This window comes from Aquarana catesbeiana, linkage group LG05 (genome assembly GCF_042186555.1).
Source record: "Aquarana catesbeiana isolate 2022-GZ linkage group LG05, ASM4218655v1, whole genome shotgun sequence".
NCBI lineage: Eukaryota > Metazoa > Chordata > Amphibia > Anura > Ranidae > Aquarana > Aquarana catesbeiana.
This window is the reverse complement of record NC_133328.1, coordinates 248860581-248887280: the sequence shown is the minus strand read 5'-3', so window position 1 is coordinate 248887280 and position 26700 is coordinate 248860581. Positions and strand designations below refer to the sequence as shown.

At 41.5% G+C, this 26700-nt stretch overlaps 1 protein-coding gene across 1 annotated transcript in view; it reads left to right on the top strand.

Annotated features, from left to right (window-relative positions):
• The window catches only part of ANKRD33B (ankyrin repeat domain 33B), a 361104-nt gene that overhangs the window by 277180 nt on the left and 57224 nt on the right, over positions 1-26700 (top strand). The window contains exon 4 of the mRNA XM_073630692.1: positions 9986-10126. Within this exon, the coding sequence (XP_073486793.1) occupies positions 9986-10126 (141 nt within the window). The remainder of the gene's footprint in view (positions 1-9985; positions 10127-26700) is intronic.

The following is a 26700-nucleotide window of genomic DNA, read 5'->3' as shown; positions in this document are numbered from 1 at the left end:
GTTTAAAGACTGGCTTTGCTGACATCCCTTCTGGCTACAGATCCTGCTTGCTGTTTCACTACTTTGACTCCTGGCTTGGTTTACTATCCATTCCGGTGACTGAACTTTGGCTATGTTTTGACTACGTTTGTTCTTTTTACTTTTATTATTAAACAAGTGTGATTTAATTGTACTTCTGTCTCGGTCTGATTTCATGGTTTCTGACAAAGACCAACATCTGATGGCCAGTGGTTAGTCAAAGTCTAAAGAGTGTAGCTAAGCCCCTGTTAGCCTCATTCATCTGAATCCATTTCAGAAATAGTTACTTCACTGATTGTTTGCTTATTATTGCCTGCTTTGTCACTCACCGCTTGCTTCTCGCATTTTAGGCAAGGCATTTCACTGGAGATAAAGAAAGCGAGCACCAGTCCTATTCAGCTTGTTGTGTTATCAAATGATATTGCTGTTTTAAGTGTTTTGGTAGATCATAAGCTTAATAATAGCATGAAATGCCAAGCTGCGGTTTCCAAAGTGAGCAAAGTCCTTTCTTGTATTAAGAGAGGTATGGACTCCAGAGAGAGATATATCATTTTTGCCCCTGTACAAATCATTAGTATATGGAATATGCAGTTCAGTTTTGAGCATCACTTCACAAAAAGAATATTGAGGAACTGGAGAAAGTGCAGAAACTGATGAGAGGCATGGAGGAGCTCAGCTATGAGGTAAGTGGAACTGAATTTATTCTCTCTTGAGAAGAGGAGATTAAGGGGGATATGATCAACATGTATAAATACATAAGGAGTCCATATAGAGAACTTGGTGATGAGTTATTCACTTTAAGGTCATCACAGAGGACAAGGGGGCATTTTTTACATCTTCAGGAAAAGAGATTTCATCTCTAAAAAAGGAAAGGTTTCTTCACAGTAAGAGCTGTGAAAATGTGGAATAGACTCCCTCAAGAGCTGGTTCTGGCCAGCTCAGCAGCCTGCTTTAAAAAAAATAAGCCTGAGCTCTTTCCTAAATGTACATAATATAACTGGATACTAGCATTTATAGGAAAAGTTGATCCAGGGAATATCCAATTGCCTCTCGGGGATCAGGGAGAATATTTTCCCCTGCTGGAGCAAATTGGATCATGCTTTGCTGGGGTTTTTTTCCTTCCTCTGGATCAACTGTGGGTATAGGATTGTGTATATGGGATTGTATGGATTTTTTTCCCTTTCTATTAGTTGATACTATGTAACTATCCACAGCTCACCTCTGTACTCCCCCATCCACAGCTCACCTCTTCTTCCTTCTCGCTAGAGCTCAACTCTGCACCCCTGTCTTTTCACCTCTGTACCCCATGTCAACAACTTTGCTCATGCAATCCCCCCCCACACACACACACAGCTTACACCCCAGTCCACAACTGCAGCTTGTCTCTGCCCTCTCGCTTTACTTCTGCACCCCCCATCTACAGCTTACCCCAAGCCACAGCTCACCTCTTCAGACCCCCTCCCTCTAAATCTACACTTACATAGTTACATAGTAGGTGAGGTTGAAAAAAGACACAAGTCCATCAAGTCCAACCTATGTGCGTGATTATATGTCAGTATTACATTGTATATCCCTGTATGTTCCAGTTGTTCACGTGCTTATCTAATAGTTTATTGAAACTATCAATCCCCCCTGCTTAGACCACCGCCTGTGGAAGGGAATTTCACATCCTTGCCGCTCTTACAGTAAAGAACCCTCTACGTAGTTTAAGGTTACACCTCTTTTCTTCAAATTTTAATGAGTGGCCACGAGTCTTGTTAAACTCCCTTCTGCAAAAAAGTTTTATCCCTATTGTGGGGTCAGCAGTATGGTATTTGTATATTGAAATCTTATCCCCTCTCAAGCGTCTCTTCTCCAGAGAGAATAAGTTCAGTGCTCGCAACCTTTCCTCTTAACTAATATCCTCCAGACCCTTTTTTAGCTCTGTTGCCCTTCTTTGTACTCGCTCCATTTCCAGTACATCCTTCCTGAGGACTGGTGCCCAGAACTGGACAGCATACTCTAGGTGTGCCCGGACCAGAGTCTTGTAGAGTGGGAGAATTATCGTTTTATCTCTGGAGTTGATCCCCTTTTTAATGCATGCAAATATTTTGTTTGCTTTTTTTTAGCAGCAGCTTGGCATTGCATGCCACTGCTGAGCCTGAGTCTACTAGGACCCCCAGGTCCTTTTCCATCTTAGATTCCCCCAGAGGTTCTCCCCCCAGTGTATAGATTGCATTCATACTTTTGCCACCCAAATGCATTATTTTACATTTTTCTACATTGAACCTCATTTGCCATGTAGTTGCCCACCCCATTATTTTTTTCAGATCTTTTTGCAAGGTTTCCACATCCTGTGGAGAAGTTATTGCCCTGCTTAGCTTAGTATCGTCCGCAAATACAGAGATTGAACTGTTTACCCCATCCTCCAGGTCGTTTATGAACAATTTAAATAGGATTGGTCCCAGCACAGAACCCTGGGGGACCCCACTACCCACCCCTGACCATTCCGAGTACTCCCCATTTATCACCACCCTCTGAACTCGCCCTTGTAGCCAGTTTTCAATCCATGTACTCACCCTATGGTCCATGCCAAAGGACCTTATTTTGTACAGTAAAGGTTTATGGGGAACTGTGCCAAATGCTTTTGCAAAATCCAGATACACCACGTCTACAGGCCTTCCTTTATCTAGATGGCAACTCACCTCCTCATAGAAAGTTAATAGATTGGTTTGGCAAGAATAATTCTTCATGAATCCATGCTGATTACTGCTAATGATACCGTTCTCATTACTAAAATCTTGTATATAGTCCCTTATCACCCCCTCCAAGAGTTTACATACTATTGATGTTAGGCTAACTGGTCTGTAATTCCCAGGGATGTATTTTGGGCCCTTTTTAAATATTGGTGCTACATTGGCTTTTCTCCAATCAGCTGGTACCATTCCAGTCAGTAGACTGTCAGTAATAATTAGGATCAATGGTCTGGCAATTACTTTACTGAGTTCCCTAAGTACCCTCGGTTGCAAGCTATCTGGTCCCGGTGATTTATTAATGTTATGTTTCCCAAGTCTATACCTTCGCCATCTCCCCATCCTTTGTAACCAGATGTCCTTCCTCATTCTTTATGGGGCCAATATGGTCTGTCCTCCCTTTTTTGCTGTTTACATACTTAAAGAATTTCTTGGGATTTTTTTGTTCTCCTCCGCTATGTGTCTTTCATGTTCTATCTTAGCCGTCCTTATTGCACCCTTACATTTCTTGTTGCATTCTTTATAAAGTCTGAATGCTGATGATGATCCCTCAACCTTGTATTTTTTTGAAGGCTTTCTCCTTTGCTTTTATATGCATTTTTACATTGGAGTTAAGCCATCCAGGACTTTTGTTCGTTCTTTTAAATTTATTACCTAATGGGATGCATTGGCTAATGCCCTTATTTAATATGCTCTTAAAGCAAACCCATCTCTCCTCCGTGTTCTTTGTTCCTAAGATTTTATCCCAATTTATGCCTTCTAGCAAGGTTCGTAGTTTAGGGAAGTTAGCACTTTTGAAATTCAGTGTCTTTGTATTCCCCTTATGTTTCCTATTTGTGTGATTTATACTGAAGCCAATTGACCTGTGATCACTGTTACCTAAATTGCCCCGTATTTCCACATCCGTGATCAGGTCTGTATTGTTAGTAATCAGTAGATCCAGTAACGCTTTATTTCTAGTTGGTGCGTCTACCATCTGACCCATAAAATTGTCCTGCAAAACATTTAGGAACTGGTGAGCCTTAGATGAATGCGTGGTTCCCTCTGCCCAGTCTATGTCTGGATAGTTAAAATCTCCCATTATGATAACACTTTCCATCCTTGCTGCTAATCCAAATTGTAATAGGAGATCTGTCTCCCCTTCCTCTCTCAGGTTAGGGGACCTATAGCATACTCCCAGTATTATTTTCCCCTTGGCTTCATCCCTTTGGAGCTCTACCCACAAGGATTCCACCTCCTTCCTAGCTCCCTTAGTGATGTCATCTCTCACATTCACTTGTACATTATTCTTGATATATAGGCATACCCCTAGCCCTTTTTTACCCTCTCTATCCTTGCGATAAAGGGTATACCCTTGAATGTTTGCCAGCCAATCCTGAGAGCTGTTGAAACAGGTCTCTGAAATTCCCACAAAATCCAAATCCTCCTCATACAACAGTATCTCTAGTTCACACATCTTGTCCGCCAGGCTTCTGGCATTGGTGAACATGCCACGTAGTTTAGACCAGTCGCATATTATCCTCTTATTGGATGTTCCGAGATTGCAACTAGGACTTGCTACTATACTTACCTTGGGTTTATGTGCTTTGGTCAACCTACCACTAATGCCCCCAATACTACCCTCTTGAATATGTTCCGTGCTGACTAGCTCTACCTCTGGACCCTCCCCCCCTATCGCCTAGTTTAATAACCCCTCTAACTTTTTGGCCATCTTTATTCCCAGCTGATCTGCACCCTCCTCATTTAGGTGCAGTCCGTCCCTTCTATAGTACTGGTTATCGACTGAGAAGTCAGCCCAGTCCTCCAGGAACCCAAACCCCTCCTTACTACACCAGCTCTTCAGCCACTTATTTATTTCTCTAATCTCCCTCTGCCTTTCTGGTGTGGCTCGATGTACCGTTAGTATTCCTGAGAATACTAACTTGGAGGTCTTTTTCCTCAATTTAGCTCCTAAGTCACTAAAATCGTTCTTTAGGACACTCCATCTGCCTCTGACTTTGCCAACGTGCACCATGACAGCTGGGGCTTCCCCAGCCCCTCCCAGTAATCTGTCCACCAGATCCGTGATGTGCCACCTTTACACAACCTGCCCCCCCCCCCCACTACACAACTCTTTGTGCAGCCCACCCCCCTTTCCCTTTATAGTTCTGAACACTTTTCATAACTTCACCTCACTCTTCACAGCGATTGTCTGTTCACAAATTCCCCCCCCCCCCCAAGTTCACAGCTCACTTCACAACTCGCCCCATTCTCTAGCTGTCACATCTGTACAGATGCCTCCCTGCACAACCACCCGTTTCCTCCCCCCCTTTTTCCTTTAACAGCTTTTTCTTACCTCTCTCTTCACAAAAGCCTCACAGTGGTGCAGCTGGCAAAAGTCTCTCAACTGTGGGCTTTTTGTTTTTCCTACAGTGCAGTCTCTGCCTGTCAGACCTGTGTAGCACAGAGCCGAGGAGGAGTTTCAGAACACTTCAATCGACTCTGTGCTACACAGATCCAATAGGCAATAGGACCACAAAATTTTAAAAAATGCAGGTGGTTGTGGGGTGGGGACCCACTGACATACACCCTGCCCTTCATATGCCCTGGGTGCCCATTAATAGCATACAGCAGCTGATAGAGTAAAGCCCCTTTCACACGGGACGGATCCGTGATGATCCGCCCCGTGAACATCCGCTTGTGCAGATCTGTTACCGATTCGGCCTGTATCCTGACTTCACTCCTATCTATGCATCTGCTGCAGATTCGTCTGCCAGTCCGTGTGACTCTGCCTCTTTCCCTATGGGTACTGGGCTGCCTGCAGCGAGCCTCTGCCTATATTTCTCTGGCACCTGCTCGCGGCCTGTCTGGTTCCAGCCTATACTGTCTGCTGTTGCCAGTGCCAGCCTGCTCCTGTCTCCTGCTCACTGGCGTCCATCTGGCACTCCGCTGTGGTCTACTGATTGTCTTCTCCTGCTTGATCCAGAGAGTCCGTCAAGCCCTGTTGCTAGCAAGACCAACAGGCACTTGTGCCACTCTGTACTCCTGCGCCTCCTGTCTGCTCTATCAAGGACCCTGAGTCAGAGGTGTAAGAGATATTATTGTGCATTTATTTTTGCAAAGAGTCTGTGATTTGGTCTCTCATTTTGTCTTCAACATTTTGATAACTTGCCAATTGTCTATTGTCATCTGTGTATGCTATATGCTATAATGTACAGACCTTGAGAGTACCCGTTTATTGATCTAAAGAACTGCACAAAGAAATGTTCTGTTCTTCTCCCACAATATGCTGGCCACATGTTTTTCACAGTTGAAGACAGCACTATCTTCCTTTATTGCCATAGCACTCAGATAACTGCTGATGTTCAATTAATATATGAAGTAGGATTCCTTCTTATCCTTCTCTGTTCCAACTGAGAAAGGTTAAAATTAATTTAAAAATCCATAACAATTTTGTATGCAGCTCCTACACGCTCTCTTGTATTTAGGTCCGACGTACTCAGGCTGCAGTGCCTTATACTAATTTTTTCTCAGAGTGATGTTCAATGAATATATGGAGTACGGTAAGGATTTGGAATTATTCTGGTAGGAATGAATATATGGAGGAAGAGATGAATTTATAAAATTCGGGCTTTGGTAAATTTGCCTAGCAAGAATTTTAGTTATTTGATAACAAACAGAAATGTTCCAACATTCCAAAGTGTCATCCCCATCCTCTTGCCATACAAGCAGAATAGAAGTATTATACCATGAGCACTCTTAAGCATTTAAAATACATCAATACATAGAATAAGGACTTAATGGGTATTAGACCCAAAACCAGAAATGTAGTATGTTGCAGCTTCCCAATCCTTAGATGCGATGGCTGCATTTGTTTTAGTTATTAGGCTTTTTCCCCCATTTTCTCCAGGTGATCTGGCCTCCTGTATTAGAGTGCCTCCACTCTGGATGAAAAAGCACATGGGGCATAGCAGCATTGTTAATCTGGGGGGAGGGGAGTGTTGGATGGACTAGCAGATTTATATACACTAACAAATTGAAGCCAAACTTCAGCTAACACTGCAGTTACACAAGCAGTTACAACCACACTTTTTTGCCTTTTGGAATAAAGGTTTTACAAAAATAAATAAATATTGATCATTGCAAGCACCCCTATCAGAGGTAAATGCTTTGACGCACTGATACATTTGCAGGAGAGCTTGTTCTGTTGAAAAACAGACTTACTGGCTGACCAGGTGAAAATAAGGGAAAGAAAACTTAAAAAAAGAAAACAAATGCAGCTATCACATCTAAGAATTGGTAAGCTGCAATATATGTTTGCTTTTTGGGATTAATACCATTTTAACTAGACAGACTTTAGGTCATGACACAGGAAGGAGTTGACCAGCTGATCTCATTAGCACACACCCTCATACCTCCCAACTTTTTGACATGGGAATGAGGGACACCTATCAGCAAAAGCATGCAGGCATAGGACACACCCCCTTAAAGGAGAATTGTACAAAAAAAACAAGATTGGTTAAACCCACAAGGGCTTTTTCACCACTACTATTCCTTTATATTGGCTTTTGAAATTTACAAAGGCAGCAATTTAGAAATCAGGTGAAAGTTTTAGCACTGGAAAACACTTTTTGATAGTTAAAAAGTGCATTTTATATACATCTATATAGATCAGACTGAGATGAGGGACAAATGAGGAGGAATGAGGGATAGAGGCACGTTGCTCCAAATCAGAGACAGTCCCTCGAAATCAGGGACAGTTGGGAGCTATGCACCCTGCATCATCTACCCTTAGCTGATCAACTCCTTCCTGTGTCATGACCTAAAGTCTGTCCAGGAAGTAAGGCTGTTTTATTTTTGCAAAATAAGTACATTAATGCTATATTGGTACACAGGGGAGCTGGAATTTAGAAAAAAAAAAGGGTCAACTTAGCCTTTAAACCTCTCATCCAATTTATAAATTGATGCATTTGTAAATTTCAAAAGCCAGTATAAAGGAACAGTAATGGCAAAAAAAGCACTTGCAGGTTTGACAATTTTTTTGGTATAATGCTCCTTTAAGGGGCTGTGGCGAGGGGGGGGGGGTGTCCTATGCCTACCTACTTTTGCTAATAGGTGTCCCTCGTTCCCATCTCAATAAGATGGGAGGTATGCATCCGTGCTGATGAAGGACACTTATTTGGCCTCAAAATTGATGTTAAGTGGTTAATTTGTTCTAGTAGTTTAATATCCTATTCAATGATAGACTAGTTCAATCACCATATTGTGGCTCAGTTTTTTTTATACTATTGAGCTTTATTTTCAGTAGTTGCTGGAACAGTAGTCAAAACTCTGAGCTGTTTGGCTTAGCTCTGCAAAATTAAACAAGTAATGTTTCGATACTTTTTATTTGTACTAACATACAATTTTTCAGGACAAGCTTTCCGGGCATTTACCCTCCTTCAAGGTCCAAGCAGTACTAATACAGCCAAGTGTACACGCAAGTGCACTAATACGGCTATAATCATCTTTGCCAAAAAAAAAAAAAATAGACACCTGTGGTTACATTCACAATTCATAGCAACCCTTTTACCTCTCCTTCTAAACCCTCAGCCATAAGCAAACTATGAACTCTCTTTTGTTCAAACACTTCCAAAAAAAACCTGAAAATACCTTACTCAGCTCCACTTGTTTGCTGTATTCCATTTTTAATCTCAGCGACCATTTACAGTTAGATGCATATATATTTGGACACAGGCACAATTTTAGTATTTTTTCAGGTATTTACCAAAACATATTCAAGCTATAGTTATATAATGAATATGATCTGAAAGTGCACACTCTCGGGTTTAATTTGAGAGTATGTACATCCAAATCGGTGGAAGGGATCAGAAATTACAGCTCTTAAGATTAGTCACCCCCCCCCCTTTTTCAAGGGACCAAAAGTAATTGGACAATTGAATCAAAAGCTGTTTCATGGCCAGGTGTGGGCTACTCCTTCATTATTTATTCATCAATTAAGCAGGTAAAAGGTCTGGAGTTGATACTAAGTCTGGTATTTGCATTTGGAATATTTTGCTGTGAACCTACATCATGCGTTCAAAGGAGCTGTCCATGCAAGAGAAACAGGCCATTGTAAGCCTTCAAAAACTAAACAAATCCATCAGAGAGATAGCAGCAACATTAGGAGTGGCCAAATCAACAGTTTGGTACATTCTGAGGAAAGAAGAACGCAGCAACATAAAGAAGCCTGGACATCCATGGAAGACAACAGTGGTGGATGATCGCAGGATCCGCTCTATGGTAAAGAAAAACCCATTCACAACATCCAGACAAGTGAAGGACACTCTCCAGGAGGTGGGCATATCATTGTCAAAGTCTACAATCAAGAGAAGACTTCATGAGAGCAAATACAGAGGGTTCACCACAAAGTATAAACCATTCATAAGCCTGAAGAATAGAAAAGCCAGATTAGACTTTGCCAAAAAACATCTTAAAAAGCCAGACCAGTTCAGGAAAAGCATTCTTTGGATAGATGAAACTAAGATTAATCTGTACCAGAATGACGGGAAGAAAAAAGTGTGAAGAAGGCTTGGAACAGCTCATGACCCAAAGCACACAACGTCATCTGTAAAACATGGTGGAGGCAGTGTGATGGCATGGGCATGCATGGCTTTCAGTGCACTGGGTCATTGGTGTTTATTGATGATGTGACAGAAGACAGAAGCAGCCAGATGAATTCTGCAGTGTTTAGAGATATACATTCAGCCCAGATTCAGCCAAATGCAGCAAAGTTGATTGAACGGTGCTTTACACTGCAGATGGACAATGATCTAAAACACACAGCATAAGCAACCCAGGAGCTTTTGAAGGAAAAGAAGTGGAATATGCTGCAAAGGCCGAGTCAATCACCTGATCTCAACCTAATTGAGCATGCACTTCACTTGCTGAAAGGCAAAATCAAAGGTAGAAAGAGCCACAAACAACTGAAGACAGCTGCAGTTAGAGCCTAGCAAAGCATCAGAAAGTAGGAAACCCAGTCCTTGGTAATGTCCATGGGTTCCAAGAAAGTAAATGTGTGGAGATGTTCACAAAATAAGTAAATACACTTCAGTATAGTTCAGAGTAATAGGAATATGCTAGAAATAAGTGAAATACAATGTTGGAATGAATGCATGATTTTAAATTTTCACCATAGATGCGCTTTAACATTGTTATTATAAAAAAAATTTTTGAAAGTTGATTACATATTTTATTTTTTTTTATTTTTTTTTCAGGGCACATAACAATCACAAACTTTTTGTTAAATTATTATCCCGGTTTGGACATTGAAAAAAGAAATATCCATGGATTTACAGCATTAATGAAAGCATCAATTCAAGGCAGAACAGACTGTGTCCGTGCATTAATGTTAGCAGGTAAGTGTATTTTAAAGAATCTTCCTTTTGATCTTTCAGCACTCTGATTAGACGTAAGGAGCGAAGAAAGAAAGCTCCAATGTGACAGCTCTGGGCACCCGAAAAGCCAAACAGCAAGAGGGTACAAATGTATCACTGCAACACAATCTGGCTTTAATAGCACTAAAGTAGAATGTGATAACCTTTAGAATTGGCTGAGTTGCATAATACAGTGTACTGCAGCTATGAGCACTTTGGATTATGTTGGTGCCAACACACCATAAGATAATTAAGTGACCTCTGGGGTTCTAAATATAGATCTAAAATCTATATCACATTAAATATCAATCGCATAAGAGGATAGGATACCCTGACATTTGAATTTGTTCAGTCAAATAGTTTGTTTAAACAGGTTATTGTAATATCACTCCATGCTTGTTACAAAGGACATAAATGTACAGAATTACAGAAAACATGTACAGTAGGACAGTATTAGGAGTATTGTATATAATATATACATCGACATACAGGTAGAGTAAAAATGGGAATTGTGTTATTAATCTCAAACAGTAAAACCTGTCTAAGATATAGCTATAAAGACGAATTATTACAATCCTTTAAGCAATAATTAATTAGTGAAATGTTCCATTGCTTTTATTGAGACTATCTGGATACAAAGATCCCAACCTACAGTATGTATCCGTAATGTCTCCAGATTAAATAAATGTTTAGACCTATTAGTGCTCCTAGATTCAGGGACTTAAGCTGGGCATACTTAGAATGAACTTAAAAAAAATGGGATTTTGTGGGCAATTCGAAAAAATATATAAAACTTCATGTATAGAAAAATGTTATTTATTGTAGAAAAAATGCATAAAAAGTCTTGTCTTGAAAATACAAAACATTACATCAGTCATGTCATCAACATTTCACATTTGACTGTTAGTTATAAAGTGGTAGTCCCCATCTGTTTGCTGTTCCCTTTGTCATTGATAGTGCCGAGGAATACAGCAGAGGGGGATATCCAGCGCATTTCAAAATATACTGTTATAAATCTTCTTCAGGGAATAATACCACTTCTGAAAAAACAGCTTGAATTAGTAAAACATTGGTACATGATTGTATGGAAATATACTTGTAAATAATCAGCCACATGCACTTACAAAAAATGTGTGTTTAGCAGAAGCACTCCTTCAAGTAGCAAGGATGCCATACATCAGCCATTGAAGATCTCCCCAGAGAGGACACCAAGGTGCCAACATCCATTGATTGCCTGATGTGAACTGCCCTAGATGGCACTGGAAAACTTTGCACTGTAGGGGGAGGGGAAAGCAAGAAAAAACATGATGATAAATCCCCGGGAAGAAAATTAGTCTCAATTCCAGGGAATGCTGGGTCAGCCTGGTATGATGTTCCCCAAAAGGCTGGCTCAGTAACCAATGAAAATTACTTACTTAGAAAATCCCTTAAGCCAAACGTGCATTGATCCAGAAAGTCCTGTATCTAAATGTCAAATATGGCACTATAGCAAGGTTCCTGAGGGCTGGCAGTCAGAGAGAGGGAGACGACAAGACTCCACGTCAGTGAAGACAAGAGGAATGGCGCTGAGGGATGCCAATGGCATCCCTAATATACTGCGCATGTGCAGGAGGAAGTGACGCAATACGCGTCATCACACGCAGTTGCGTCACCACCACTTCCGCTCCTGCGCCATTTAGGCTGAAGATGTAAACAAGAAAGTGATGTAATACTCATCAAGCCGACGCAACCACGTCATTTCCGCTTGCATCATCACCGTATTGCTTCCGGTCTCTGGAAAACAAAAATCCGGAGACCAAGACAGCAACTTTAATTGGTACAAATCAAAGAGGTCCCCCACCGGTGAAAAGGCTGACCCAGCATTCCCTGGATCTGAGACTAATTTTCTTCCCGCGGATTTATCATTTTTTTGTCTTGCTTTCCCCTCCCCCCTAAAGTGCAAAGTTTTCCAGCGCCATCTAGGGCAGTTCACATCAGGCAATCAATGGATGTTGACACTTTGGTGTACTCTCGGGGGAGATCTTCAATGGTTGATGTATGGCTACTTGGAGGAGTGCTTCTGCTAAACACACAATTTTTGTAAGTGCATGTGAAAGATTTTTTACATGTATATTTCCATACAAATCATGTACCAATGTTTTGTAAATTCAAGCTGTTTTTTCAGAAGTAGTATTATTCCCTGAAGAAGATTTATAACAGTATATTTTGAAACGTGTTGGATATCCCCCTCTGCTGTATTCCTCAGCACAATCAATAATGAAGGGAACAGCAAACATATGGGGACTACCACTTTATGACTAACAGTCAAATTTGCAATGTTGATGACATGATTGATGTAATGTTTTGTATTTTCAATACAAGACTTTTTATGTAATTGTTCTACAATAAATAATATTTTTCTAGACATGAAGTTTTATATATTTTTTAAAATTCCCCACAATTTTTTTTTAGGTTCATTCTATGTATTACCAAGGGATGGTGGCAATATACATGTGTGGTCTGGTGAATCACTCAATTATAAGCTGGGCATACTTGGGTTGTTTAATTTTGATTAGTCAGCCACTGATTAACAAAAAAAAAAACCTCATGTACACAACCAAGTTGGCAGGAGGAATCCTCCCCACTGTGCCATTGTTTTCTGACAGCAGGGACTCCTCTGCTGTCAGAGTACACTAATCAGGGCTGCCCTAATTGGTAGTAGTGGGCTCACTGAGAAAAAATTTTCAACATCCCGTTCAACAAAAGCTGATCGTTAAATCAACTTCTGTTGAACAGGAATGGCAATAGATTGAACAAAATACTATGCGTCTGAAAACCTAACATTGCATTTGATCTATGATCGATCAACGTTTGTCCAAATTGTTCTTTACTACATTAATTACTGTAGAAGAAATAAGCTAGATAATTGAATCCAGTATACACCATATTGGTTTGATAAGTTCTATGGTTTCTTTCTAATGCTGCGTACACGCGATCGGGCATTCCGACAACGAAATCCTGGGATTTATTTCCGACAGATGTTGGCTCAAGCTTGTCTTTCATACAACAAAAAAGAAAAACTGCGCGGCTTTCCATTTTTATTTGTCTTGCATACACACGGTCCCATAAATGTTGGAAATTCCGATCGTCAAGAATGCACTGAAGTACAACACGTACGACGGCACTATAAAGAGGAAGTTCAATAGCCGGTGCGCCATCCTTTGGGCTCCTTCTGCTAATCTCGTGTTAGTAGAAATTTGGTGAGAGACGATTCTCGCTTTTCAGCCTCGTGCTTTTCAGATTGTTACTGCTCGTCAGTTTGTGCTTGTGGGTTCGTATCTGGTTTTTCAGTGCGTGCTATTTATAGTACGTATTTGATTCTGAGTGCGTTCTTGTCCGCTCGTTTCTGAATTTCACCTTGCTCTTCTCAGGCCTTTCTGATTTTCAGTGCGTTTTGTTAGTTCGTTCTGACCAGCCGATCGTTTTGAAGCCATGTTGCGGGTACGTACTCTTCGTAGAGTTCGTGCTGTGCAGGGGCTTGGTGTTGGAGTTCTTACTTTGACCCAAGCCCAGTCCATGAACAGGGCGCGGAGGAGTTTATGGATAAAGAACTGGTTGCTCCAGCGTGACCAATTCTCTCACATGCCTTTGTTGCGGGAGATCCGTGAGAATAATCCTGATGATTTCAGGAATTATCTCAGGATGACAGACCCCGTTTTTCACCGTCTGTTGACTTTGCTGTCCCCTTATATTACCAAGCAGGACACCTGCATGCGGCAAGCCATCACTCCCGAGCAGAGGCTCGTCGCCACGTTGCGGTACTTGGAGACAGGGAGAAGTCTGCAGAACATCAAGTTCTCGACAGGCATCTCCCCCCAGGCTCTGGGGATCACTGTTCCAGAGACCTGTTCTGCCATCATTCAGGTCCTGCAGAAGGACTATATTAAGGTAAGTTTTCTCCTTTAACATCACATTCTATGTATTTAATGTTTGCTAATGTATTGTATTTCTTTCATCATTCCATAATTACCATGATTGTAAAATGCTGTGAATGTCCTTTTTGTCCTCATGCATGCTGGAAGTTTTCAAAGTTCCTTTTTTGTCCTTCATGCATATTTGCCTTCACTAACCTCCCCAGCATGCTATCCTGAGCCCATATACACCTAGCCTAGTCACGTAACAATGTATTTTGTCAGCTCCATAGTAGTGCTTAACCCTAAACACCCCCTAACATATGTACAAATGTTATTTGTGTCCTTAAATTCAGGCAGAGTGCCAGAGGCTTTTTTTTGGGGTCACAAAATCATTTGGAACCCTCCCTCTAAGTCAACTGATACCAATACTCTATCTGCTGACTTTGCCAAACTCATACACACTATACCTACCTCTTTTGCGTTCATATTTATGGATGAATTCAACACAGCATGTAGTGAAAGGGCCTGCCTGAATACTTTCAAATGGTACGGTTTCAAGTTTTGTTCTCCTATTATCTTGGTAGGTAATTGCAGAATGTAAAAATGTGCTTCAATTTGGACAGTGTGTATTCATATTTTTGTATTATGACACTTCTTACCTGTCCAGTGGGCTGACAATAGTGTAAGTAAGGAGGGCCTGGCCAAAGTAACACACATTATTTATGCATTCAGCTCTCAATGAAGTGGAGAGGATTACCTGTCCAAAACATCTCCCCCCCCTAAAATTTTTACAATGGGCCATCAGGGGGGTGAGGAATCTGATAAGTGGACCTTAGATTTTTTTATTTAAATACTCCTCAAATAAATGTTATACTGATGTTGGCCAAGAATGTTTGTGTCTAATCTGCTTGCAATGTTATGTGCAAAAGTCCTAATTAATTTCTTTCTTGTTTCACTCCACAGTTTCCTTCAACGCCACAGGAATGGCAGACTGTGGCTTCCCAATGGTGGGACTTTCCCAACTGCAGTGGAGAAATAGATGGGAAACACGTCCACATAATCCCACCCCCCAACTCTGGGTCATACTATTACAACTACAAGGGGTTTAATAGTAATTGTGATGTTGGGGGTGGTGTCGGCGACTTATGATTTTCTCTTTGTGGACGTAGGGAAGAATGGCCAGATGTCGGATGGTGACATCATCGCCCAGACCGAGTTCTACTGATGGCTCCAGAGTGGTGGCTTGGGATTGCCACCTCCGGAAGACAACGTGGCTGGTCTTCCATTCGTCTTTGTCACTGATGAATTGTTTGGGCTTGGTGAACACCTGATGCGGCCGTTCCCCATGAGGACCCTCACCCCGGACCAGAGGGTTTTTAACTACCGGCTGGCCAGAGCCAGAAGAGTGGTGGAGAATGCTTTTGGGATAATGGCCAGCCGGTTCCGCCTATTCCTTACGCCATTCATGGCGGAATATAAACTTAACCATATAATCCTTGCATGCTGCATTCTCCACAACTTTTTAAGGAGAAATTCTATAAACTATGTGGCCTCAGTTGGGCCTGAGGCCGGATTTCAAGACCAAACCCTGATGGCGCTTGAAGCTGGCCGTCCTGGCTTGCCCCCTCAAAGCACCCGCGAGGTCCGTCAAAAATATATGGAGTACTTTGCGGGTTGGGGGGCCATTGATATGCCAGAAAATGTTTAAGAAACCTTTTTTAAATAAATTTGTATTTTAAAATGAAATAATATTTCCTTTGATTTAATGCTTATGTTTCTTTTAGCTGTCTCCTAGGTTATCCAATGTGGGTTTTTTTGCCCATTTTCTTCAATAGTGCAAACGTAATTTCTTTGATACATGAGGTGACAATCTTTTCTTCAGCTAACTATTATGTGTTGGGTCTGCTACACACACACACACACCTTGTTTTTGTTGTTAATGTATGTAATGCATTAATGCTTAAAATATTCATCATTTTCTGCACCATGAATTTATTTTTTGGAGTTACGAAAATGGCCTGATTGATGCAAATTATCAAGCACTGTGGGTGTTATTTACTAAAGTAAAATCCACTTGCACTACAAGTGCACTGCAAAAGTGCATTTGAAAGTGCACTGAAACTGCACTGAAAGTGCACTTGTAGTGCAAAGTGGATTTCCCTTTAGTAAATAACCCCCACTGCCACTGTAAACAACAGCTTAGCAAAAAACTGCTATTGAGCATTGAAAGAAGAAGCCATACATTGTTGAATAGAAAAATTTTTACTCTGTGCACATTCACATGTGCATTTAGAAAAGGATGTTTGAACAAATCAGCATATTTTTAAAATACATACTTTTTGACAGTAGAAATATCCTTTTTTGCGGTAAACAGGCATGTTTTTTAAACCATACAACAATATACAAATCAGGAACTTACAAAGTTCAACTTTGAGAAATTGAAGGCAATATCAGACATTATAGTATGTCCAAACTGTGTTGATCCTGCCTTCAGCAGATGGGGTGATGTCACCCCTGTGAAAGGCAAATTTTGAAGATGCACACAAATTGAGAGTCAAAAAAAGGGATTTCCCTCCTGATCCCATGCCTAATGTCAACATGTGCTAGCTCCCATCATGGGGGATCAATGGACGTGTTTCGGGGGTGCAACCCCTCCCTTTCATCTACTTGAGTTGCGAGGAAAGGGTTGCACCCACAAAATGCGTACATTGATATCCCGTGATGGCAGATAGCACATGTTGACACACTGTGTGCATCTTCAAAATTTGGCTTTACAAATTTTGGAGAAAAGTTAGAAAAATAGAAACAATTTGATAAATGTTGGTGTGTTTTCAATTCTGCCTAAAACATCAATGATGTTTTTGAGTCTTTTTTCAACATCATTGATGTCTTCCTTGATTTTCTGTAAATCCCGATTGCACACCATGATCTCCCCGATGAGGACGTGCGCACTTGCACTTGTGAAATGTGTTTCTTCTTCCACAACATCCACATCACCTAAAATTAAAAAAACACACCATGTATTATAAATATGCAGGACTCCATCTATTACCTGAAGCTGTGGTTTCAGACATTCACCTGTTGTGGTCACTATTTCACTCACTTCATAAACCTCTCCTTCCTCCACATCCTGAGGTTGTTGTTTTGGGATTTCCCCTTCTTTAGGAGGTTGGGGGTCCCTGGTGACCTCAGACATCCCAAGTCTTTTCTCCCCTATGTGAATAAAATAAAAGTATACTTAGCACACAGATATATGAGGCAAGAAATAGGAATATGAAACATTGCTTGGAAGTGTCGTACAGTTGTCTGTTTTGGCAGAGTTCAAAGCTGAAGACATGATTTTTTCCCTTTCCAAAGCTGGAATAATTACCTTTTTTGGTAAAGTATCACACATGTAGACACCCCTAGTATCCACTGGAGCACCTGTGTGGGACACCCTAAAAAGTTTGTTCTGGTGTCCCACACTAGTGCTCCTGCGTCCAGATGTGTAAACAACTGCTGAGTGTCCTCTCCTTATACTGAATCAAGTTTTCATTTCATTTTAGTTACAAACCCATCTAGACAACAATGTACTAAACTTCTTTTAATACAAATAGGCATGACCAAATGTAGTTAACCTGCATCTGCCAAAAACATTGTATTAGTGAGCGAACAAACAATGTTTGCTACGAACTATTACTGTGCCCACGAACCTGAAACTTGCCATTTTAAACTGTACAACAGTAAAGAAAAGCACATGGAGCAGCACAAACGTAATAATAATAGGTACACACGACAAAATACTTACTTTTTTGCAGCACTCTCTTGATTCTTCTGTACCGATCCTGCTCCCTCAATTTGAGGTCTGACCATCGATTCCTCAGTTGATCCTTTGATCGCCGTACCCCAAAATTCTTCTGCAGACTTTCACAACTTTAATCCTGATCTTTGCCTTTCTCACATTTGGGTTTAGGTAAGGTCCATGCTTCCCGTCATAGTCGGCCCTCTTCAAGATGTCCACCATCTCTACAAAGGACATATTAGAGGCCTTAAATCTCCTCTGGGATCGGGATGTTCGTGGCTCCGGGCTTTTGTTGTTGCTGCTGCTATCTTCATGCACTTGTTGTCTCTCCACCATGTTCTCTCCCACTGTGCCGAAAGACAAGGGGTGGGGAATATACTAGATAGAAGGTCAGGGGTGGGCGGAGTTTCACTCATGCGCAGTGTATATAAATCGTAACACGTGGGTGTCCTACATGCGATCTGTGAGAGGAGAAAGGAGTAGCGGAAGCGCCGATCGTGATAACCAAGGTACAATTTTAACTTGGGCCTATACTGCTTATAGATTGAGGCCTATATTGGGACAAGATTATGAGAGTTTAGCATGACATTAGGGTTTGTCTTGTGTTGTGTCTTGCAGAGAAAATGGATCTATTGAATGATCAGGACTTTATCCCCATATTCATTGAAATGTACAGGGAGCTGCCCTGTCTGTGGCAGGTAAACCACCCCTTTTATAACAATAAAAGAAAGAGGCAGGCAGCACTGGATCAATTGTTGGAATTCGTAAAGCCGCAGATCCCCATGGCAAACATCAACTGAAAGGCCACAATTGGTGGCATGAGGAGCACTTATAATAGGGAGCGCAAGAAGGTCCAGGATTCACAGAGATCAGGGGCTGCAGCAGATGACATTTATGTTCCCAGGCTGTGGTACTATGACAGACTGTATTTTCTGGCAGACCAGAGGGAACCCAGGCCAGCACTCTCCAGTCTTGCTTCAACGCTTCCTTCCACTCCAGCTAAGGCTTCCGACGTCCAACCTGGGCCTTCCAGCCAGGAAGATGTGGAGGAGCCTAGCTTGAGCCAGGTATAGTTTTGTTCAACATATTTCTTGTCCAAAAAATAATGATGTTAACTAGATGTTATTATTGATCACTAATTTCTGATTTAACAAAGTGTTTTACATATCAATAGACAGCAGTGGCCACAAATGATTGGGACAAGAATGAAAAATGCTGGGGTCAGAATGATAGTCTTTTCTATTTGTTAACATTCAATTTGCAACAGTCATGAGCTGAAAATTGTGTGTGATTGATGAACCAAAAACTAAAACTATGTCCCTTTTTCATACACAGGAAAGCCTCAGCCAGGAGGAGGCTGTGGAAAGTGGCAGCCAGGAGGTGGCAGGGGTAAGTGGCAGCCAGGAGGTGGCCGGGCCCAGTAGCCTGCCCAAATCCCAGGTCCCTCCCCTCCGCCTTAAAAAAAAAAAAGGCCCAGGAAGAGAAGTAACCTGGAGAAGGCAGCACTTTGCCTATTTCGGAAGGCTACTGCGGCCCTCAGAATCCCCCCCCCAATATTCAAGAGGACTATGCCTGCATGGCAGCCTGCAAAATGCAGGAAATGGAGGAGGGACAATGCTTCTTCTGTGAGAAAGTGATCTTACAAGCCCTAAATAAGGGGTTGAGAGGTGAACTCACAAGCCAAAGCCAGGTTTGTGAGTTCGACCATCGTCCTCCTCCTCCTCCTCCTCCACCTCCTGCCACAACTCCAACACCAGAGCCACAGCCTGGAAGCAAGCGTGTAAGGAAGACAAGAGAGTGATGGCCTGGGTTCAGTCTGGTCTGACAAAAGACGCAGGCTGTGGTAAGACCACAGCCTGGGGACATATATGTCACCTGCTGCTGTTCATGACCTCTCGGAGTCCTGGACCGGATTGTGCTTCCTATTATATGGACTCCTCATGCTACCAATTGTGGCTGTAACATAGTTGATGTGTGCCCTGGGGTACAAAGGCTTCGCCAATTTCACCAGTTTATCCAACACCGCCTTCCTCTTTATTTTGTTATGACCCATAATAAATGGCTATTTTTTTTTTTACAAATACTTGCCTATGTGTTTTACTTCAAAAAGGACAGTTTGTTTGTGAGTAGGCAGGTACATTTAAAAAAAAACAATGTCAAATTAACAAGGGACACCAACAACAAACAACCTCCTTGAGGTTAAAAAACACAAGGTAATAATGGTGTTGTGGTAACTTGACACACAAAACGACAAAAAATATTATGGAGATCAGTAGAAAAAAAAATATCTAAAAAAACAGGAGATCTTGATTAAAAAAAAAAAAAAAGTAGATCACTATAAAAAATTTTTTTTAAAAATGGAGATCTTAATAAAAACTAAAAAAAAAAAATGGAGATCTTAATAAAAAATAAATAAATAAACGGAGATCTTCATAAAAAAATAAATAAAAAATGATCACTATAAAAATAAATTAAAAACATTATTCTGGAGATCTGGTGAAAAAAAAATGTTATTCATGAGATCACAAGAAATAATAAAGAAATCAGTTTGTCAGAACTCTGTGTGAATATCAGCTGAAAAACAACTTCATAATTCTAGCATTATAAAGAAGAAGAGAATGCGCTACATTGAAAGATTACAAAATTTGCAGCGCGACGAATGTGCTGTCTCCATTACAAACGCTAGTTTTACCAGACCGAGCGCTTCCGCCTCGTACTTGATTCAGAACATGTGTGGAATTTTGTGCGTCAGAATTCTGTACACACGCTTGGAATTTCCGACAATGGATTTTGTTGTCAGAAAATTTGAGATCCAGCTCTCAAATTTTTGTTGTCAGAAATTCCGACAAAAAATGTCTGTTGGAGCCTACACACGGTCTGAATTTCCGACAACAAGCTCCTATCGAACATTTGTTGTCGGAAAATCCAATGGTGTGTACGCAGCATAAGAATTATCTCCTAAAGTCCAAAAAATGCAACGATGACACAGTTCTTCTCTGTAACCAGACAAAAACAAACAATAGAGAAGAGAGACCGAGAAAAAGAAATGGGAAACATACATGAGTAGAGTTGGCAACAAAAAGACAAGTATTACCAAATATTTGATAAAGTTATTTTTTTTTCATTTATTTTGTTAATTATATTGTTTTAGTGAGCCTAATTTACAGCTCACTAAAACACAAACATGGCATGGTTATATGTGGAATTACACCTCAAAATACATTCTGCTGCTTCTCCTGAGTTTGGGGATACCACATGTGTGAGACTTTTTGGCAGTCTAAAAGCGTACAGGACCCCCGAACACCAATCACCGCCTTCAGGCTTTCTAAGAGCTTAAATTTTTGATTTCACTCCTCGCTGCCTATCACAGTTTCGGGGCCATGAAATGCCCAGATAGCACAACCCCCCCCCCCCCCCCCCGCATGACCCCATTTTGGAAAGTAGACACCCCAAGCTATTTGCTGAGAGGCATGTTGAGTATTTTGCAGATCTCGCTTTTTGTCACAAAGTTTCCAAAATGGGGTCATTTGGGGGGGTTGTGCTATCTGGACATTTCAGGGCCTCTGTTATGCCCCGTACACACGATCGGACATTGATCGGACATTCCGATAACAAAATTCATGGATTTTTTTTTGATGGGTGTTGGCTCAAACTTGCCTTGCATACACATGGTCACACAAAGTTGAAATTGCGAACGTCAAGAACGCGGTGGCGTACAGCACGTACGAGGAGCCGAGAAAAATGAAGTTTAATAGCCAGTGCGGCTCTTCTGCTTGATTCCGAGCATGTGTGGAACTTTGTGCGTCGGAATTGTCTACACACAATCAGAATTTCCAACAACGGATTTTGTTGTCGGAAAATTTGAGAACCAGATCTCAAATATTTTCTGTGACTGAAATTCTGATGGAAAATGTCTGATGGGGCCTACACACAGCCGGAATTTCCAACAAATAGCTCCTATCGAACATTTTCTGTCTGGAAATTCGACCGTGTGTACAAGGCATAACTGTGATGGGTAGTGAGGAGTAAAATCACAATTTTACATTTTAAGCCTTTAGAAAGCCTGAAGGCGGTGCTTGGTTTTTGGGGTCCTGGACGCGGCTAGGCTCCCCAAAAATCTCAAACATGTGGTTTCCCCATACTCAGGAGAAGCAGCAGAATGTATTTTGGGGTGTAATTCCACATATAACCATGCCATGTTTGAACAATATATGCATTTAGTGACAACTTTGTGTAAAAAAAAAAAAACAATTGTAATTTTCCAGAAACTTGTGGCAAAATATCAAATATTCCATGGACACAACATGCCTCTCAGCAAAAAGCTGTAAGTGTCTTCTTTCCAAAATGGGGTCATTTGGGGGGGGGGGGGGGGGGGGGGGTTGTGCTATCTTGACATTTCAGGGCCTCTGAAACTGTGATAGGTAGTGAGGAAGTGAAATCACAATTTTTAGCCCTTAGAAAACCTCAAAGAGGTGATTGGTTTTCGGGGTCCTGTACACGGATAGGCTCCCAAAAAGTCTCACACATGGGGTATCCCATACTCTGGAGAAGCAGCAGAATGTATTTTGGGTGTAATTCCACATATGCCCATGGCATGTTTGAACAATATATTATTTAGTGTGCAAAAAAAAAAAAAGTTTGTAATTTTCTCGAAACTTGTGGCAAAATATAAAATATTCCATGAACTCAGCGTGCCTATCAGCAAACAGCTTGGGGTGCCTACATTCCAAAAAGAGGTCATTCGGGGGGGGTTTGAACTGTCCTGGCATTTTATGTATAACATTTAGAAGCTTATGTCACACATCACCCACTCTTCTAACCACTTAAAGACAAAGCCCTGTCTGACACTTTTTGTTTACATGAAAAAATATTTTTTTTGCTAGAAAATGACTTTGAACCCCCAAACATGATATTTTTTTTAAAGCAAAGGCCCTACAGATTAAAATGGTGGGTGTTGCAACTTTTTTTTTTCTCACAGTATTTGCGCAGCAATTTTTCAAACTCATTTTTTTTTGGAAAAAAAACTTTTTTAAATTTTAATGCACCTACATACACTATATTGCCCAAATGTTTGATGGAATAAAAAAGATGATCTTATGCCAAGTACATGGATACCAAACACGACATGCTTTAAAATTGTGCACAAATGTGCAGCGGTGACAAACTACATGTATTTTTAAAAGCCTTTAAAAACCTTTACAGGTTACCACTTTAGATTTACAGAGGAGGTCTACTGCTAAAATTATTGCCCTCTATCTGACCTTCACGGTGATACCTCACATGCATGGTGCAATTACTGTTTACATATGACACCAGACCGACGCTTGCGTTCGCCTTTACGCGTGAGCACAGGGGGACAGGGGTGCTTTTTTTTCTTTTAATTATTTATTTTGCTTTTTTGTTTTATTTTTAAACTGTTCCTTTCATTTTTTTTAATCATTTTTATTGCTATCTCAGGGAATGTAAATATCCACTATGATAACAATAGGTAGTGACAGGTACTCTTTTTTAAAAAATTGGGGTCTATTAGACCCTAGATCTCTCCTCTGTCCTCAAAGCATCTGATCACACCAAGATTGGTGTGATTAAATGCTTTCCCAATTTCCCAATGGCACTGTTTATATCCGGCGAAACCTAAGACATGAAATGCTTGTAGCTTCCGGTTTCTTAGGCCATAGAGATGATTGGAGCCCTTCTGGTCATCATGGAAGATGGTGGGAGGGGGGGGACGTTCCCTCTCACTGCTTGTAAAAGCAGTCTAGAGGCTAATTAGCTGCTAGGATTGCATTTACATGAAAGCTGACTGCTGGCTGAAAAGAATGATACCAAGATGATCATTCTGCTATAACCACTCAAAGTCCAGCAACATACCAGTATGTTGCTGGTCCTTGTTGGGCATATATTGTAATGTTCTTTTTTTCATGCAGTCTGTGGGCTGAACAAAAACAAGAGATTGATCAGTGGGTATGCCCACCATTAGAATACCTCCCTTCATCCACCCACTTCTAATGATGGGAATACATGCACCATTTTCTTTTAACTGTGGTGGTGAAATCACCTCCTACAGCTCTGGAGTCGCTGATTTATGTATCGTGGGAGCAAACACTGTTGCTGTCAAGATAAATAAATCAGTGCTGCAGCTGAATGGCGTACCTGCTAAGCAAATGATGGTTAACAATAAAACAAAGTAACATTACAGTATAACAGTAAGACTTACCATACCTGCAAAGCAAATACAATAAAACAGTCAAAAGAAAACATTTTTTAACGCAATCTGTGCCTAAAAAATATATGCCGAAGCATGGGGACAATCCGCCCCTAATGCTACGAGCAAATCGCTCCTCCACCCCTGCCCCCATGCTTTGGCATATAAGCTCTTTTTTTTTAACCGTGGTGGTAAAATCACCTCCTACAGCGCTGGAGTCATGGCTTTATGTATTGTGGGAGCCAACACTATAGCTGTCAGAATAAATAAACCCGTGCTGCAGCTGCTAAGCAAATGATGGTTAACAATAACAGTATAACAGTAAGACTTACCATACCCTTAAAGCAAATACAATAAAACAGTAAAAATAAAACATTATAGTTCTAAAATACAGTAACAAACGAGAGAGAACAATAGAGCAGACAATAAAAGAGTGAACGTAAGAGAGAGAACAATAGAGAGAAAAAAAAACAATTTTTGGCACTTTTGTTATATTTTTTGTGTGTTTTTGTGTTTATTTTTTTGCACTTTTATATAAACTGTAAACATTCCAGATTAGGGTCTCTCAAAATGTGATGGCCGTCACATCTTTTGAGACCCTGTGTTAGTATGCCTAGGACTGTACAATGCTGTACCCTACACTAATACTCCACTAGTGTGTGGTAGCGTTCTAAACAGTCACCAATGCAAAGACCAGGTTGGTCAGGACAGGAGGGACAATAAAAGCAGGTGTCACGCCTATATCCGCTCTTTCTACAGACACAACATCTTCTTTGGGGGGCTTGTTGGGTAGGGGTACCAGAAAGGACATGCGGAAAATGCCTCTCATGCAGCCGGCTCACTGCATTTGGATTGGGAAGTTGGGCCACAGCACCATCTGGAAACAGAAGGGCTGTGATATCTTCCTGGAATTTAAGGAAGGATCCAATTCGTCCTGAAGCTTTGTATAGCACACAATCATTCAGCAAAGCCAATTCAAATAAATATACAGACACTTTTTTGTACCAGTGTCTGGCCTTACGGGCAATTAGGTACAGCACCAACAACTGGTCATTGAGGTCCACCCCTCCCATATTAAGGTTATATTCGTGGACACAGAGGGGTTTCTCCACAACACCAGTAGGAATTTGGACCATCGTGTCTGCGTGAAGGGAGGACAGAACGAAAACATTCTTATTATCCCTCCACTTCACAGCGAGCAAATTATTACACTTCAAGCAGGGTCTCTCCCCAGCCTAAGACGAGCTTCTACAAGCCGCTGGAGTAACCCCCAGCGATTAGATTGCATGGTGCCAAATGCACCAATTCCGCGATCAAACAAGTGACTAAAAAGTGGCACGCTCGTGTAATAATAGTCCAATATAAGTGGTACCCCTTTCCGAATAAGTATGACACCAAGTCCCACACAATCTTACCAGCACTCCCTATGTAGTCTCGGCAGTTCTCTGGTTCTACGTAACTATCTCTCCCCTCGTAAACCATAAAACTATATGTATAGCCTGTGGCCCTGTTACAGAGCTTGTACATCTTGACCCCGTATCTGGCACGCTTGCTGAGAAGATACTGTTTGAATGACAAGCGGCCAGAAAACTTAATCAGGTACTCATCAACGCAGACAACTTGATGGGGAGTAAACAAGGCTGCAAACTGTTGGTTGAAGTGGTTTACGAGGGGCCGAATTTTGTAGAGGCGATCAAATCCAGGGTCACCCCGAGGACGACAGAGTTCATTATCATTAAAGTGCATGAACCGCAAGATCTGCTCATATCGTGTCCTGGTCATGGAGGCAGAGAACACGGGCATATGGTGAATTGGGTCAGTGGACCAATATGACTGCAACTCACTCTTTTTAGTTATGCCCATGAGGAGGGATAGGCCCAGGAAGGTCTTAAATTTGGAAACCGTAATAGGTTTCCAATCTCTGGCAAGGGTCAGCTTGGGATTAGCAGCCATTAATTGACCAGCAGATAAATTGCTTTGGTCCACAATAGATCTATAGAGATCTTCCGTGAAAAACAGTGAATAAAGATCAAGTGACGTCAAATCAACTGTTTTCACCTAAATTCTGGGTTGGCCAGTGAATGGGGGAAGTACGGGGGCTGCAGAAGTGGTGGGATCCCAATTAGGATTGTCAAATGCAGCAGGAAGGGCACTATGGGCTCGACGGGCCTGTCTTTGCCTTCATGGTGGCTGCGGGACTTTACTCGTGCTAGCCACATCACCAGCTTGAACTGCACTTATGGGACTCGCCACGTCAACACTTGATACTGCAGTGCTGTATGTACGACCAGGATGTACTAGGCCGCTGGTGCTTGCCAGTTCACCAGAAGGATAAGTGGCACTAGTACTGGCTCTCTGCTCCATACGAGAGCCCTGCAGTTCTTGCACCTCAACGACAGCAGAAAAACGGGGTCTGGTGCGCCTGACCTTGGCAGGGACCACAACTCCGTCATCAGAGCTATCTGTCAGGGTGCCGCTGCTGTCTACTGGTTCATATTCTGAGCCTGAATCTGACAGATGAGTGACTTCCTCTTCACTATCTGTCATGCTCAGAAACGTGTAGGCCTCTTCACTAGTATACCTTCGATTTGACATTTTGGTCTCTAAATTTACTGGTATACTAGTGAGACTAGCAGGAAAAAAAGCACCTGACTGTCAGCAACTGATTCAAATGCTA